The sequence below is a fragment of the Dermacentor albipictus genome, chromosome 7, assembly GCF_038994185.2.
Source record: "Dermacentor albipictus isolate Rhodes 1998 colony chromosome 7, USDA_Dalb.pri_finalv2, whole genome shotgun sequence".
Taxonomy (NCBI): Eukaryota; Metazoa; Arthropoda; class Arachnida; order Ixodida; family Ixodidae; genus Dermacentor; species Dermacentor albipictus.
In genome coordinates, this window is record NC_091827.1 from 71,347,993 (window position 1) to 71,363,152 (window position 15,160).

General features: G+C 46.3%; 1 protein-coding gene across 2 annotated transcripts; it reads left to right on the forward strand.

Moving 5' to 3' along the window:
• Window positions 1-367: 367 nt before the first annotated feature.
• On the forward strand, window positions 368-10,256 carry Arp2 (Actin-related protein 2). 2 transcript variants are annotated; one of them, XM_065453638.1, is made up of 7 exons: window positions 368-527; window positions 700-810; window positions 3,896-4,184; window positions 4,939-5,075; window positions 5,501-5,650; window positions 7,024-7,302; window positions 8,647-10,256. In XM_065453638.1, exons 1-7 carry the CDS (start codon window positions 480-482, stop codon window positions 8,821-8,823), a joined length of 1,191 nt encoding a protein of 396 aa, XP_065309710.1. In that variant the 5' UTR covers window positions 368-479; the 3' UTR covers window positions 8,824-10,256. The 2 variants fall into 2 exon arrangements, with proteins under 2 accessions (XP_065309710.1, XP_065309711.1); XM_065453639.1 differs by lacking the exons at window positions 368-527; window positions 700-810 and adding exons at window positions 985-1,074; window positions 1,151-1,171.
• The last annotated feature ends 4,904 nt before the right edge of the window (window positions 10,257-15,160 follow it).

Sequence of the window (15,160 nt, forward strand, 5' to 3'; positions counted from 1 at the left end):
AACACACGTACTCTCTGTAATTCCCGTGCTGGCTGAACTGCCCCCATTGCAGCTTTCGTTGACTCTAGCGCTAGAGTTACCTCTAATAGTTATTGTATGAAACTCCATGCCTTTTTTCTGTCTGCTGCATGCGCATGAAAGTGTACTAGAACAGAACGCAATCTGGCACAATCATACTAGCAGCCATTAACTCTAGTACCTGTGTGTGTTGAAGTGCAAATACTCCCGAGTTTAAACACGTGCGTTTTAAAAGCCTGCAAGAATTTATTAATCGATTGAAACTGGCGTGATTCTGGCGCAATCTGAGGCGCCATCTACGAAACGTAGCAGACGACGGGCACCGCCACCGCCCTTTCGCACACAACTTCCTGTATCTTCCTCGTCAACTTCCGGTTGTGGTAGGGCGGTGAATGTGTCGGTGTGCTTTATATGTCTGGATGTGTAGCTAGCGTAAAGTTTTTGTGTCCCCATAAATCGTAATGGATAGCCAAGGTAAAAAAGTCATTGTGTGCGACAACGGAACGGGGGTAAGTGTTCTAACCGTCCGTGCCTTTATTTTGGCGCCCGAGGCGGCGATCGCTCGCCGATGGCTCTCGGATTGTCAACGGGCCGGTGTACCTACCTTTCGCCCCAAGATGGTGGTGACTGCCCGCCCCCGTCACTTCTCACCGGGCCTGCCTTGGCGTTTGCGCTTTGCAGTTTGTCAAATGTGGTTACGCGGGATCCAACTTCCCGGCCTTCCGATTCCCGTCGCTCGTCGGGAGGCCGATTCTACGAGCCGCCCACAAGATAGGTGACATCGAAATTAAGGTGAGTCACTTGGATGTTTCGAGATGAGTGACTGTAGTAAACAAACCGTTGTTTATTTGGGTGCTTGAGCTGTCATGAAACTCGGTGGCCCGGCTTTTTGATGTCCTGTGTGCCTTGTCGCTAAGGGAATTTCGCTGCGAACGCTGTTATCAACTTCAGGGAGCGGTCTTCGCGAAGTAGTTTCCGGTGATGTCATTCCGCTGTCTGTCCGGGGGGTATGCGGTACTTGATTCAAGAATAGTTTATTCAGCTTCAAGAATTCAGGTATCATTTGGCGGTGCTTTGGTCTTTCGCCGTGTATTTACTTCAAAATATTCTTTCCCTCATCCACGCTGCAAAGGACTCTACGACAGAAACATACGTGAGTACGAGCTCCGACCTGTAGCCGTCATCCCATGATAAGAACGTTCGCACCTGCATGTGTTCATTGCGCACCTCGCAACGGTTGATGTGCTATCATCTCCAACTTGATTGCCCCCCGTCACATATTCGTGCTCACTTATCCACGGACGGGTAGCCGACATAGCCCGAGCTGTGTACTTACGTTTCCGTAGCGGTCATACCTTCACGCATGTTGAAAGCTCTGCTCGTGCAAAACGGCTTGCTAGTTTCGAAGCAGTGCCTCCATTCTGCCTGACTGGTTTCGAATCTCTTTCATTAGTACATCTGCGCGCCGGCAACGTAATTTGCATACACGACCACCCATCGCGCCGTCGGTTGCTACCGTTGAAGGAATGCATTGGCCCATGACTGTTGCTGGCCTCTCTGTCACTACTTGCGTCAGCAGGTTCTGGCGTGGTCTCTTACTGCTCGCTTGTTTGCCTTTCACCAGCACGTGCAACAAGAGAGGTTGTTGTCAGTAAACATGGCTGTCTTTTGTTTATGCATGCACGTGTGGAAGGGCATGTGCAGGGAGCAAGGTCTTTGCTAGGGGCGGGGGGGCTAGTTGTGCCGACGCATTTGAATAAAATGTTTGCGGCTGCATATCTCACCGTTATTGCTGTAACATTGTCACAGTACGACCAATTGAGACGTTCGTAAATCAATTAAAATCTGCGGCAGGTAATGTAGCTATTCTGTTAGTTTTTCTTTTTACATTGTACCAATGGTCCAAGCATCGTTTTGATTTGCCTGTGTCATCACCATAAAGGGAATAGAACCGAGTTAAAGGAATTACTATATTACACCAGCCTTAGAAACACTTGCTAAAATGTTGTACCTTGTTTCCGTCTTTCCTCTGGAACTTCTTAATACGGTTAGTGCATTTTACTTCCCGAAGTGGCACTTTGACTGCACGCTGCTGGACAGGAGAGGAAAGTGACCCTTAGCTTTGATGGTAGCGTCAACTGGCAGATCAGTATGCATGTTATGTCTGTGACATATTGAAGAAACATTGTACATAAACTTGCCAAAAACAACACAGGTACTGTTTGTCTTCCACAACACCCGTCTGCCTACACTATTTGTTGTATATGTCAAATTTCAGCTAATGAGCTCTAACCAGCACTCTTGTATTACGCATTTGTTATTTTGGTTCATACTTGTAAGACAACACTCAATACCGTCCATAATTTAGTGTGTGGCGTAAATTAATTCGTTGCAACCACATCAACATGATCATTTGTAACAATCCAATACGAGCAGCATTGCAGCCAAGGCAAGCTTACGGATAATGGCAGTTTTGATTGCAAATGACTACTTATGGCAGAGTGACAGTTATGACATTGACATAAAAAAAAAAAAAGATATTGTATTCTCAGAATTGGTGCCAACCCTGAATTGAGTGTTCTTATTTATTTTTGAAGCACTGCTGTCGAGGCTACACAGTTTGACCTAGCGAAGTGAGTTTAACGAAAGCACTAACTGATGACTGCATTCTGCATTGAGTGCCTAAACCTTGCCTTTGTGACAGCCTGTCAATGATGCCGACGGTGAAGTGCACTTGCTCAAAGTGACACAAAATTTTCTTGTCCGTCTGAGGTAATAAATATTTTGTTATCACTGCCTGTGTTGAATCGAACTGACAGCATTTGGAGCATTTTTCAAGTAACTGTGGAAATTCATTTGTAGCTTGCGTAGCTCTTCTGTTCGCTCTCACAGATTCATTGAGTGCCTGGGGTCTTTTGTTTTACACAGCAGCAGTGCATGAACCGAGTCAACTAAAGGTCCGCATGGTGGGGTGTTTATGTATTACATAGGTGGTGTTTATGTACACTGGAGGTATGTTGGTGCTAGAAACCATTATCAGCAGCAGCCTGATTTACTTCCACTGCAGGACTTCCCAGGGATGTTCACTTGCCCCATCTTGTGTCGGCTTACACCCACTGTACAGCTGCAAATTTTCCAATTTTATTGGCACTACATAATCGTCTGCCATCATTGACTCCACTTCCTTTCAAATTGGCGCACATCGCTAGTCTCGCAGACCACTTGTCGTCTGCGCTACGCATTAAGTGACCTGCCCAACTTTTCCTGATAACCCCAAATAGAATATAGCCTACACCTTTCAGCTCTCTATCAAATTCGTACCTGCATTTTTTTTGCCATTATTTTGTTCCATAGCGCACTTTGCATGTTTCTTCTCAAGTTTCTTCGTTATCCTCCAAATTTCTGGCCCATAGGCTGGCATACAGGCGGAATACAAGGATCGTACTATACTCGTGGAAGGAAATGCGTCAGTTTAAGCCTAACTAATGTGCATAAGTTCCCTTTCCCCGTCGCCGGTTTGTGTGACATCAGTGCAATTTCGGCTCGTACACTTAGATCAGAGTTCGCGTCACTTTTAGTGACCAGATTCGTATTGAAATGACATGACACCCTCAAGTAAATTGCATATACAGCTGTTCTGTTTAAAAATCTCCCTATCGCATTTGGTTCGATGAGTGCATTCTACTTGTATATTCAAGGACAATGGTAATCTGCCAATCACGACTTCACAGCGCCTGCTGTATGCCCTGCAGCCCCTTCGTGTTAAAATTATTGGGAAATATTGGATACCAAATTTACAACTGAAATTGCAAATTGAATGACCAGTGTTTCATCAGCGTTCATAACGCCTGTAACTCTAGTTCCCGGCCGTCTACAGGATGTGATGGTTGGTGATGAGGCCTCCAAGCTGCGCTCCATGCTGGAGGTGGGGTACCCCATGGAGAATGGCATCGTGCGCAACTGGGAAGACATGTGCCTGGTCTGGGACTACACCTTTGGGGAGCAGAAGCTGGCCATCGACCCGCGCGAATGCAAGGTGCTCCTAACAGAGCCGCCCATGAACCCGCTCAAGAACCGCGAGCGCATGATCGAGGTCATGTTCGAGAGGTACCAGTTCGACAGTGCCTACATTGCCATCCAGGCTGTGCTCACACTCTACGCCCAAGGTGTGTGCTTCAATTTCCCTCCTGCACATTGTGCTCTGCCGGGTTTTTAACCTGTTTTACTGCAAAATCTGGCATACAATACAAAGGTTTCTTTTTGTGGTCCTCGCAGGTCGTATTTTTTTCTAATAATGTGCTACCGCTACCTGCTGTAAATGGAGTGGGGGCATTTATTTCCACTCCTCTTATCACTCTGCGATGATAGGAAGTATGTCATTATTATTACTAATAGCAAATTAGAAATTCTGCGGTCTAACATGCCGTAACCACAATTGTGATTAGGAGGCATGCTGTAATGGGGCTCCAGAATAATTTTGACCACCTGGAGTTAAACAACTCCAGGTGGTCAAAATTATTCTGGAGCCCCAATGCTCGTCATGGGAACATATTTTTTTTTTTTCATTCTGCCTCCATTAGAATGTGGCCACCACTGCCTGGCTCAAAGTCATGACCTTGTGCTTAGCAGTGCAACACTGTAGCCACTGGGCCAGCAGGCTGGTGTTTATTATTATTATTATTATTATTATTATTATTATTATTATTATTATTATTATTATTATTATTATTATACCAGACATTCTAGTTGTTGTTTCTTGCCCTGAGCACTGTGTAGTGCCGAAGTGTTAACCGAAACCATCAGTACATTTCACCACAATTTCGAAGGTATTGTGTTTTTTTTTTGTAGTACACTGAGGTCATGGAGTGAACAAGCTCAAGTCAGCAATGGGTCGTTGCTCTCGTTCACTCTTTCCTGCAGGCCTTTACACAGGTGTGGTCGTGGACTCTGGTGATGGGGTCACCCACATCTGCCCTGTGTTTGAAGGCTTTGCCCTAAATCATTTGACTCGGAGGCTGGACATTGCGGGCCGAGACATCACGCGGTATCTCATCAAGGTATGCGCCTGATCTCTGCAAGGTGACAAATTCGAAGTGTTTGCTAGAATCATATGCTCGACAAGGTCCCTTGGAATTACCGATCAGTTATGTCATCGGGAAGCGTAACCAGCTGCGAGCTGCAGTAAACATTAAGCTTCCACACTGGACTTCCAGCTCTGTCACGACTGTGATGGTGGATGCATGTACGCGGTGAAGGACCTAAGCTTTAAATCTGCCTGCCATTCATGGACACAAAAATAAGCAATTCTTCCTACCGACTTGTGCTCATGTTAGTACATGTCTGATCCTCTCATTTCACAAAATTTAATATTCCAAAGCTTATGACAAGACTTTAAGATAAGCTTGAAAATGGAGAGTTGTCGATGGTGCTTGTGGGAGCGACAGAAGACAAGGCTTGCCTGATTTGCTTCCTCCTGTTGCAGCTGCTGCTATTACGTGGCTACGTGTTCAACCATTCAGCCGACTTTGAGACAGTGCGCATGATCAAGGAGAAGCTCTGCTACGTCAGTTACAATGTGGAGCAGGAGCAGAAGTTGGCCCTGGAGACAACCTTCCTGGTGGAGTCATACACTGTGAGCATCATTTAATCCTGCATCAACAAAATTTGCTGGAACATAACCCCGCATATTGCCTGCTTGTACAAGGCTAGCAAGTTCCAAAATATCCTCATATGCTTTTGCACTGAAATTGCATAAAATACTGCTACATTACACTTGTATGGGTGCCATCACTTTTGTTAACAAAAACAACCAAGCACCAAAAACAATCGAGCGTGCCAGAAACACGTCATGGCCGCCATCTTGTTTGTTGATTACCAGTTTGAAGTGGCACACATGTTGCTACAGACATATGACAACAGTTCTTGCACACGTAGTGCAGTGCGTAACGTGCGCCTTGGTGAGAAAAATGCACCAAAAACAAGGAAATCTACATCTTGCCGACGTAGAATGGCATATGGCGCTTGAGATGGCAGTCACAGCATGGAATGCCATGCTTCGGGCTGTGATTGAGCGATAATCCGCATCCCTTACCTCCAAGAATGCTGGTTTTGGTGCCACCCGACAGGCATCGTGTGCGGATTCGGTGCCGGACGTAGATTTGCATGAAGAGCCCATAATATTGTTCAGTTGCCTTCGAATATGCGAGGTACGATCACGTTCGCACTCCGCACCAGACGCGTAGGTGCCTACGCGCGACAGCGTGTGGTGGAGAAATGCTGATGCATGCATGGTGTGCTCTTTCTCCGTGCCTGGTGCAGAGTTATGCAAAATCTTGCAAAAGTGATTGTATTTCTGAAAGCAGTTGGCCGAGAATACTACTCCACGGCAGTGTTACCACTGCTGATTGATGCATTTGGCGCACTTGTACTGTCAGCAGTGCGGTTCTATATCCTCGAGCAAAGCTTGCCAAAGTAGGCTAATGGAATTTTGACAGTAAATTTTCGTTCTGCAATGCATTTTATCTGTGCTCTTTCATTTCGCAACAACGAAATTCTCACAAAAGCGATTTTTTTCGCATTCCCCGCCGATTTCGTTATTGTGAGGTTCAACTGTATATGTCATTCCCCCGTCTTGGAGCGTGGCACCCACGAGAAGGGCAAACAGTGTTTAGCTTGAAATTTAAGCTCTTTCCGCGGTGCATAGCGAGGTAATTCTTAGCAAACGCTATCATGGGCGCGCATTGTGTGCTTTGCGCTTGTCAGCTCAAAATGGTCAGACCTGGTGAGGGGGCCCTTTAAGGGATTAATGTTGGAGGTAAGGGACGAGTGCGCAAGAAATTGTTGGGTTAACATATTTCTGACCAAGAACACTAACAATGTTCCGATTTCGCTGTTTCAGTTTGAATTTTCTTGCTTATGTTTTCACCATTGGTGATGCCATGCTTGTTGACAGCGTGCTACCTTAGTGTTCTGTGTCGTTTCCCTTACTTCCATGTGTGCGTGCAGCTTCCAGACGGTCGCACCATCAAGCTGGGCGGCGAGCGCTTTGAGGCGCCGGAGGCCCTGTTCCAGCCACACCTTATCAACGTGGAGGGGCTGGGCATTGCGGAGCTGCTCTTCCAGACGATCCAGAGTGCGGCGATGGACGTGCGAACGAAGCTGTACAAGTACATCATCCTGTCGGGGGGCTCGACCATGTACCCGGGTCTGCCGAGCCGTCTTGAGCGCGAGATCAAGCAGCTCTACCTGGAGCGCGTGCTCCGGGGGGACACGGAGAAGCTCATGGTACGGCACGCACTTCAGTGCTTGGCAGTTGCATTTGTGGAGCATTGGGCATTCCGTGGATGGGTGCAAAAGCAGCTTGAAGGACACGAAAGACAACCATGAAGTTAATTTAGAGTGTTTGATCACCCTTCTAGCAACCTCGAAACATTTGTTTTATGCCAGGAGGTGGCTAAAAAGGAATCGTTGACAGTAGGGGCTGCGCAATAGGTAATGTTCAAATTGAAGCCTTGAGTGAGCACTTACTTGGAATAACAGTAACGCATATCGAAGGCTATGCTTGTGCAAGCTGCTTGTGCAACTGCAGGAGCCAGAAATCTTCCACAATTGAAATTGTTCACAAGTATGGTTCTTTTTTTATTATTAATGTTGTTGTGCAGCCGACCTGGAAATCTGAGGCTATGCTCAGCTGTGTGCTGCGGCCGGCTTTGAGTCAGAAGCCTGCACAGAGAGGGTGCATAGTGTTGACAGGTTGCACCATATTTTGTATTGATATGCAACAAAATTAGCCTTTCTATCGTCAGTGGTTGATTAAAGCTTGCCAATGAATAGTGGGGCATGTTGTGTCATGCCACTGCTACCACATCTTCACAGTGGTAGCACCAATCCTATCCTATGTGTATGTCATTTTCTTACTTACAGAAGCTTTGTTCTCCACAAAAGTGATGCTGTAAAAAGTAGACACAGGAGAGTGCACTTGAATAATGTCTGTGTGCGGGCCACACCGTTGGTTTTGGGGTGCTGTTTTGCCAAGCAGTGTCAGACAACACAGCTGGACAACACATTGCTGTACCAAAGCAGTGACAATTGTTAGGATACATGTTCTCATTGTTTATCCTGATGATTATTGTTGTTGCTTTGTTGTGGCATCGTTGCGCCCATTGCGACAGTGCCCCCTAATCAAAGAAAGCACCAGAAGCTTCGTACTGCGTAGAATGAGGTGCTGTTTTGTTTTATTTTGTGGCAGCCATAGCAAAGAGATAATGCTTAGCTAAAAAAAAAAAAGCTTATGAAATTTGTGTGACTCTGTCCTGGTAGTTATGGGTGTGATTGGGGAAAAAATAAATAGAAAAAAGGACACCAGGAAATTGGTTTTGTTGCAGTTTGTCTTAAGGGCCCAGCAAGTCTGCTTCAATGTCCTGTGAAGCTAGTGTTTTAGCTGCGAAGCTAGCCTTGGGTAGTTGGCATTCGATATCTTGCCCCTTGTGGTTTTCTGCCCCAAAATTGGCTCAGAGTTCTTCTTGAGTCACAGTTGTGTGCGGTACCCGACAGTTTACTAAACGAATTTTCCTTTTTTTGTCCCCTACCCCCTCCCTTCCTTTTTCCTTGCCACTCACTCCTGAGCAGAAGTTCAAGATCCGTATCGAGGACCCTCCCCGACGCAAGGACATGGTCTTCATCGGAGGTTCGGTCTTGGCCGAAGTGATGAAGGACAACGACAAGTTCTGGATGAGCCGCAGCGAGTACGAGGAGAAAGGCGTGCGCGTGCTGGACAAGCTACTGCCCGGTGCTGCCATCATGTAACCGGCACTTCCTTCACATTGCCGGCACTTCCATCTGCATTCGCTGCACAGCGATGCTCAGGGGCGCCGCAGGCGTGCCGGCAGAACGGGTGCGTCCTTTGAAGCTGTGATGTGCAGAAGCGAGCACCTTGTTTATGCCATCGATGGCACGTGTGGGGGGCAGTTTTCGGCACTGCGGCGAGCCCAGTGCAATCTGCACGCTTCGCAGAAAAGCACGTCGTCCCCGAGCGGTCGTGGCTTGTGGGTGCGGCAACAGCGGTCTCTCGCTCCAGAGCATCGCGCAACTACTGTTGCACGCAACAGGTGTGAAGGCTTGCAGTATTTTGACACCTTTGCATCGATGGCTCCCAAAGGTTGCAGTGGTTACACACTAGCGTTTCCATTGCAGAAGCATGGGTGGGCTCTTCTGTCTTGCTAAAGTTGCCGAGGCTGTTCGCTTTGACCATCCCCGACGGACCATCTTTGACAGCGTTCAGCTGTGGCGCGCCGCGCTGTCTGCCATTCCTAAACCCGAGGTTGTAAAGTTGACGTAGCCCCTTGTTGGAGCTCTCGTGCGACGTGGCGTCGTTGTTAGGTAATTCAACGACGTCTCCACGAGAGGAGTTTGTGGCTCTGATAATTCGGGATCTCCACGCATGTGAATGCGCATCACTTAGTATTCTCGTAGCGCCTCACTGCTGCGAGATAATTCTTGCTTGCCCCCACTTCTTGAGTGTGCTTTTTTCGGGCTGGCCTCCTGACACTGCCGGTGCCATTGTTAAATGTTGTTCCAATGACGAATCCTTCTTTTGCGTAGCTTCGCTTTGTAATCGCCAATTTATATTCTAGATCGACTTCCATCTCTATTGATTAGGTGGTCGGAGTGATATAATACTTTTAGACTAGCGAGCACAAGTTGTTACGCGCCATTTCAACGCGGCGTGCGGTTAATTCGTTCGAGCCTCCTTGAGCTGTACATATGGTTGTTCCGCCCCAGGAATCACATGGAACCCTGCGAGTGTGTGTAAGTAGGGTTCAGTCACATTTGCTGGCAAATGAACTTGCACGCCTGTTCCCTCGTTGGCACCTGTGCTGCTTTGCAGCAAGGCAAATTAGTGTACAACTTGTAATATAATGTACAATAATCCGAATGGACTAGCGGTTTGTGGTTAGAACGTATGTTGGGACTTCCCCCTGTTTGAATATGTCTGGTCATTTCATTCCCTCGGTCGGCTTTTTTCAGTGGCCGGTGGTTTTTTTGCGAAGACCATTACCACTCCTGTTGTGATTCAGCAGCAAGCGCTTCAAGCTGCTTGCACATTATTTTAGAAAAAAAAGTTTTTTTTTTCCATTTATTATTTTGGAGCACACATGAATTGTGCTCCAGAGAACACTTCTTTGAGAATGATTGCATTGTTCATTTTATTTTATAATAAACATTCACTTGCAGATCAATGGGTGTCATTCATTTGTCCTATGTGAGTGCGGCACGAAGCAGACCGCACCCTCTACCATTGAACATAAGTGATGGTGAATAAACTGGTTTTAGTGCCCAAAATGGGCATTAATGGAAAGGAGTTAATCAAACCGCATAAATAACTTTCAGAGCTCCCCCCTGCTTTTTACTAGACAATATACATTGAAGGAATAGTTCCTCGATGGAACGCTGAGAGAGTGAGGGAGGTCGACTTGGCATGTGGTGATACCGACCGAATAATGTTCGTCTATGCCAGGCACAGAGGACTAAAGGGTCGACAAGATGGAGCGCGGGATATGTGCATATGCGGTTCCGAGTCCCTAGGTGCTTGACAAAGCAAAGGGCGACCAGCCACGTCAAACGTGCACAAGTGTGGGCTTCATTCCTCATGGCACAGTGTTGCTAGATCACCCTCAGTGGAAACATACCTGTTTGGGTTTGAGATCAGTTTATTCATGACTTTACATCTTTTAGTTTATTTATACTAGAGGTACTACATTGCCAATTGAGAAACGCTCGGTTTGCATGTGCACATTGTTAACCAGTTCTGGAAGTTTACATGCCAGCGACATGTCCTCGGCGCACAGGCTGCTACTTCTGTAGCGTGTCATGAGCATATGCCCAAAATTGGGCATTGCCTACCAGCCGCATGGCCCATTTGTCTCCGCTCGCTGAGACGCGTAGGACAAACGCACAGTGTTGCAGACGCGAGTCGTGTCGCCGGGTGCATACGATTAGCACCGCATGGTTGGACCTTAAGTCGATGGCGGGCGCGGTCCCACAAACAGAAGCGCATCTGAGCAATCGTGTTTGCAGATTCCAGTTCCACTCTCAAAAGCTGAACGGAACGCCTTCCGCAGGTTTCATGCACGGCCAGCTTGCACCCGCAGCCAAAAGGCAGGAAGCAAGTTCCTTGTACGGCCAAGTTATCCATGCTATCGGTTCATGTTATTTTCGCACATATTGTTCTGTTGCAATAAAGGGAAAGTTAGAGGGGCGCAGGTTTTCCACGTGTGTTAATGCACCAAGTAATCCTGCAGCGTTTGACAGCACTTTTGGTTTCTTGTAGCAGACGCTGGGTGGTATCGGCATAGCTCCCACGTACGGCGCTACCACATTTGTCCAAATTCGGAAGAGGAGGAAAATAAGTCAAATTTAACCCTCACTGGTGTTGCTGTTGTAAATGAGATGTTAACGTAAGCCTAAATTAACGTAGATGAGAAGGTGGCACCTTTTTCATGAGCAGTCTTACTTGCACACACTGTGCCTCTGCAGCTTTCGCTTCATTTGCACAGAAAGTTGCAAGTGCAGCATCTAACACATGCACCATCTCACACAGCCGCAAAACTTCAACACTGACTCTCTCTGTGCCGCTTGCGTGGTGTACGGGAAAGTTGAATGCCAGAACATGTGAAAGTCATGCTGGGAAAACAAATGTTGGACAACTGAGCGACAAGGCGTAGATAACTTTTACCGTACGCTTCTGCTGTCTCTCTCTATAATGTGTCTCCGAAGCTTTGAGATTGTGCGATCTTCGGTACTAGGCATGTGCGAGGACAGTACACACGCAGCCACCAGCCATCTCGGCTCACCCAAGCGTTGTCCCTGCTGGAGATTTACCTCCAAGATGAAACGCGGCAACGCACGGCTGGGCTAGAGGAGCAGATGCGTATCACCTGCCACCCCCGTCCCCCCCAACCCCTTGGTGTGCATCAATCTACCATCCTTCTCGACTCACTCTTGCTCGCTTCCCCTCGCACCCACAGCACATGGCATCTGATATGATCTTATCGCCCTTGGACTTCATGTGGAACATCCCGATGAAAATTTGCCTGGAGTGTCCATATAATTGCTATCGCGATAATAAAGGCAATGAAGCATCTTCAGCCATTTGTGAGGCAGTGATACATGGCCCTGCTGGTGAAGAGAGTTTCTGGGTTAGCCACTTGCAACATAAAGCATGTTCTGCAAAAGTCAGATTTCTAATACAAAGCAGGTGCTTCCGTAAAATCTAGATTGCATGACTATTGGCTCAATATAGAGACTACAATATAAACTGCGTGCACTTCGAAGTCTAAAGTGTTAGACAATGCACAATCTTGGCTTGTGCACATACTCTACATGCACTTTTGCTTGTGAATGTCAAAAGAGCCATTGCCTTAAAAGTCTGCTACCTATGGCTAGTGATTGCTGCAATCTGAAGTCATTCTCTTTATCCGGGAATGTGAAAGTGGTTTTGCCCCACCTTCCTTAGTGTTGCTTTCTTGCATATATCGATGATCGAATACGCTAAAGTTGTGTGCAGAGAGCCGCGGAGTCCAGTAATACAGTCACTTGGTGTATAGTGTAGCAATGTATCACTTCAGTGCTTGCTTATCCTCGTTAACTGAAATGTTGTTGGTCATGCTTTCCTCATGGGGTGTTCTCCCGCTATAACGAAACTAAAAATGTGTGGTATCGGTCATACAGCAGCAAATGAATTATTTGAGGGCAAATACACTCGCCAACCATTTTCAGAGATTCGTGATCTTTCAGACCTGCACAATTTTTCACACGCAATCGATCCGTGCACACAATGTAGCAAACGCAAAGGCTGTGAAAAGTGTTGACTCTCCACCAAACTTTACACCATACTCCCGACAAAAACAAAGCGATTTGATAGTGGCACTGGTGAAGCCTAGTGGCACAGCGGCTCTGCCGAAAATTTGCCGACGACAGGAAAACCACTGGTGGTGGGTAGTTTGCCGTCAAAACTATGATCGTACCGGAAGACCACCGGCAACCGAGCACGAGATTGCAGCCACGATTAGGCTGATGGTTGTATGTAGTAGAGAAGTTCAGGTCCGTGTGCAGCTCCCTCTGTGTCCGGAAAATTGGGCAACAACTGTGCTAAGCAGCAGGAGGTGGGCTCAGCAAGAGCAACTTGAAAAGCCACATGTGCGTGCACATTTTCTTTAGTCAGTGGCATGGAACGGTTTGACAGCAGCGGGTAAGCCAACGTGCCGATCCCTTGTGATCATGTCGATCACACTGCATATTATCGATGGTGCAAAGCGTGTGTATGTAATATGTTCCCATGTTATCTGCCGGCACATCAATTAAGCCACTGACAGGGATCAAGCACGCATTCCTTTCGCATAGACCCGATTGATAACCTTTTCTTTTGCCACGAGCTCAGCATGTACTAGTTAAACCTTGATATAATGAAGTCCGTAAAATGGCAATTTCCTTTGTTATATCGAAATTTCATTATATTGAAAGTCGATCTTTTATGCAAATAAATAGAGTCACTGATGGAATTTTCTCACATGGAAGGGGCCACAAAATTTTCTTTATTATAGGGCGATCGAAAAATAAAAATCGGATTTGAATGAGGAAAAAAAATTATTTTGTTAAATTTGAGTTGGCGACGAAAGATGTGGATTTGTGCAGTCTTCAGAATATTTTCACACCAGCGGTACAAAGCAAAGCCAGCCACACTAACCGTAACTGAGCAAACAAACACGGCAAATGATGAAAGTGAACACATAATGCAGCGAGCGATGAAAGACGGCAATAGCGAAGAGAGCACGAGGAGAAGTGGAAAAGGAGGGTACGGTGAAAGCCAGAGAAGGAAAGCATAGTGCCACGCAAGACGGGCTTTGTGGCGATGATGGCACCAGAGTAGTGCGTGTTGTCTATATGGAAACAAAGCATTGCATGAGTGGAGGTCTGTTTGCGGTGGTTGCTGTGAATCGTGCCCACATGTCCCACCCACGCGCCGCCTCTCGAGATCTCCCGATTAGCGAGGCAGTTGCGCCACACTTCGCTCCATTTGCAACGTGCCATGCAAGACAGATTGTCTGCACCAACTAACATATCGCAAAATGCAAACGTATACAGTTGCGCTCAAACCTCACATTAGGGAGTATCGGAATCGCCGGTAAATTTTTTTTTTACATAGTAATACACATATAGAATAAAGCGCAACCACCCAATAATATAAGAACTGACATTAAGCAATAAATGTGTAGTACTTAATAACAGCCAATTGACGTACAGTAATCTTGTATACATCCAAACTACCAAAGCTTCACTGCCACTTCACGTCACATACCGTTTTTTGCAACTTTCTGTTCCAATTTAAAATTATAATTTCTACTTAAATCCCAAACAGCACACTGGATTATATCACTATACATCATGATCATTTCATATCCAACATCTCGCAACACGTTCTCGCTAGTTGTCAGGCCATTAATGCATATACTAAATGATTTACCGTGCAACATTACTGTTAAAGTTTACTTGTAAGCTGATGATTGGGTATGTGCCATACTATCAAACATAACTGATCTCAACATCTTTAATGATTCATTGGATAATTCTGGTCATTGCAAGACTTGGAAGATGTTAATTCGTTTGCTAAATTAAATGGTAACTAATTAATGTTAAAACAGCTTGTGTCAATTACGAAACGCCCTTTCCCATTTCCATTCACTTACTCATTTAATTGTTCTCTGCTAGGTAATGTGTCGCAGCATGCATACCTTGGTCTTCCTTTCTCAAAGAATTTGTCTTGGTCTAATCAGTGTATAACAGCTGCGTCTTACCAGTACTCACGTACAGGGCGGAAACCTGGAGGCTTACGAAAAGGGTTCTACTTAAATTGAGGACGATGCAACCAGCTATGGAAAGAAGAATGATGGGTGTAACGTTAAGGGATAGGAAAAGAGCAGATTGGGTGAGGGAACAAACGCGAGTTAATGACATCTTAGTTGAAATCAAGAAAAAGAAATGGGCATGGGCAGGACATGTAATGAGGAGGGAAGATAACCGATGGTCATTAAGGGTTACGGATTGCATTCCAAGGGAAGGGAAGCGTAGCAGGGGGCGGCAGAAA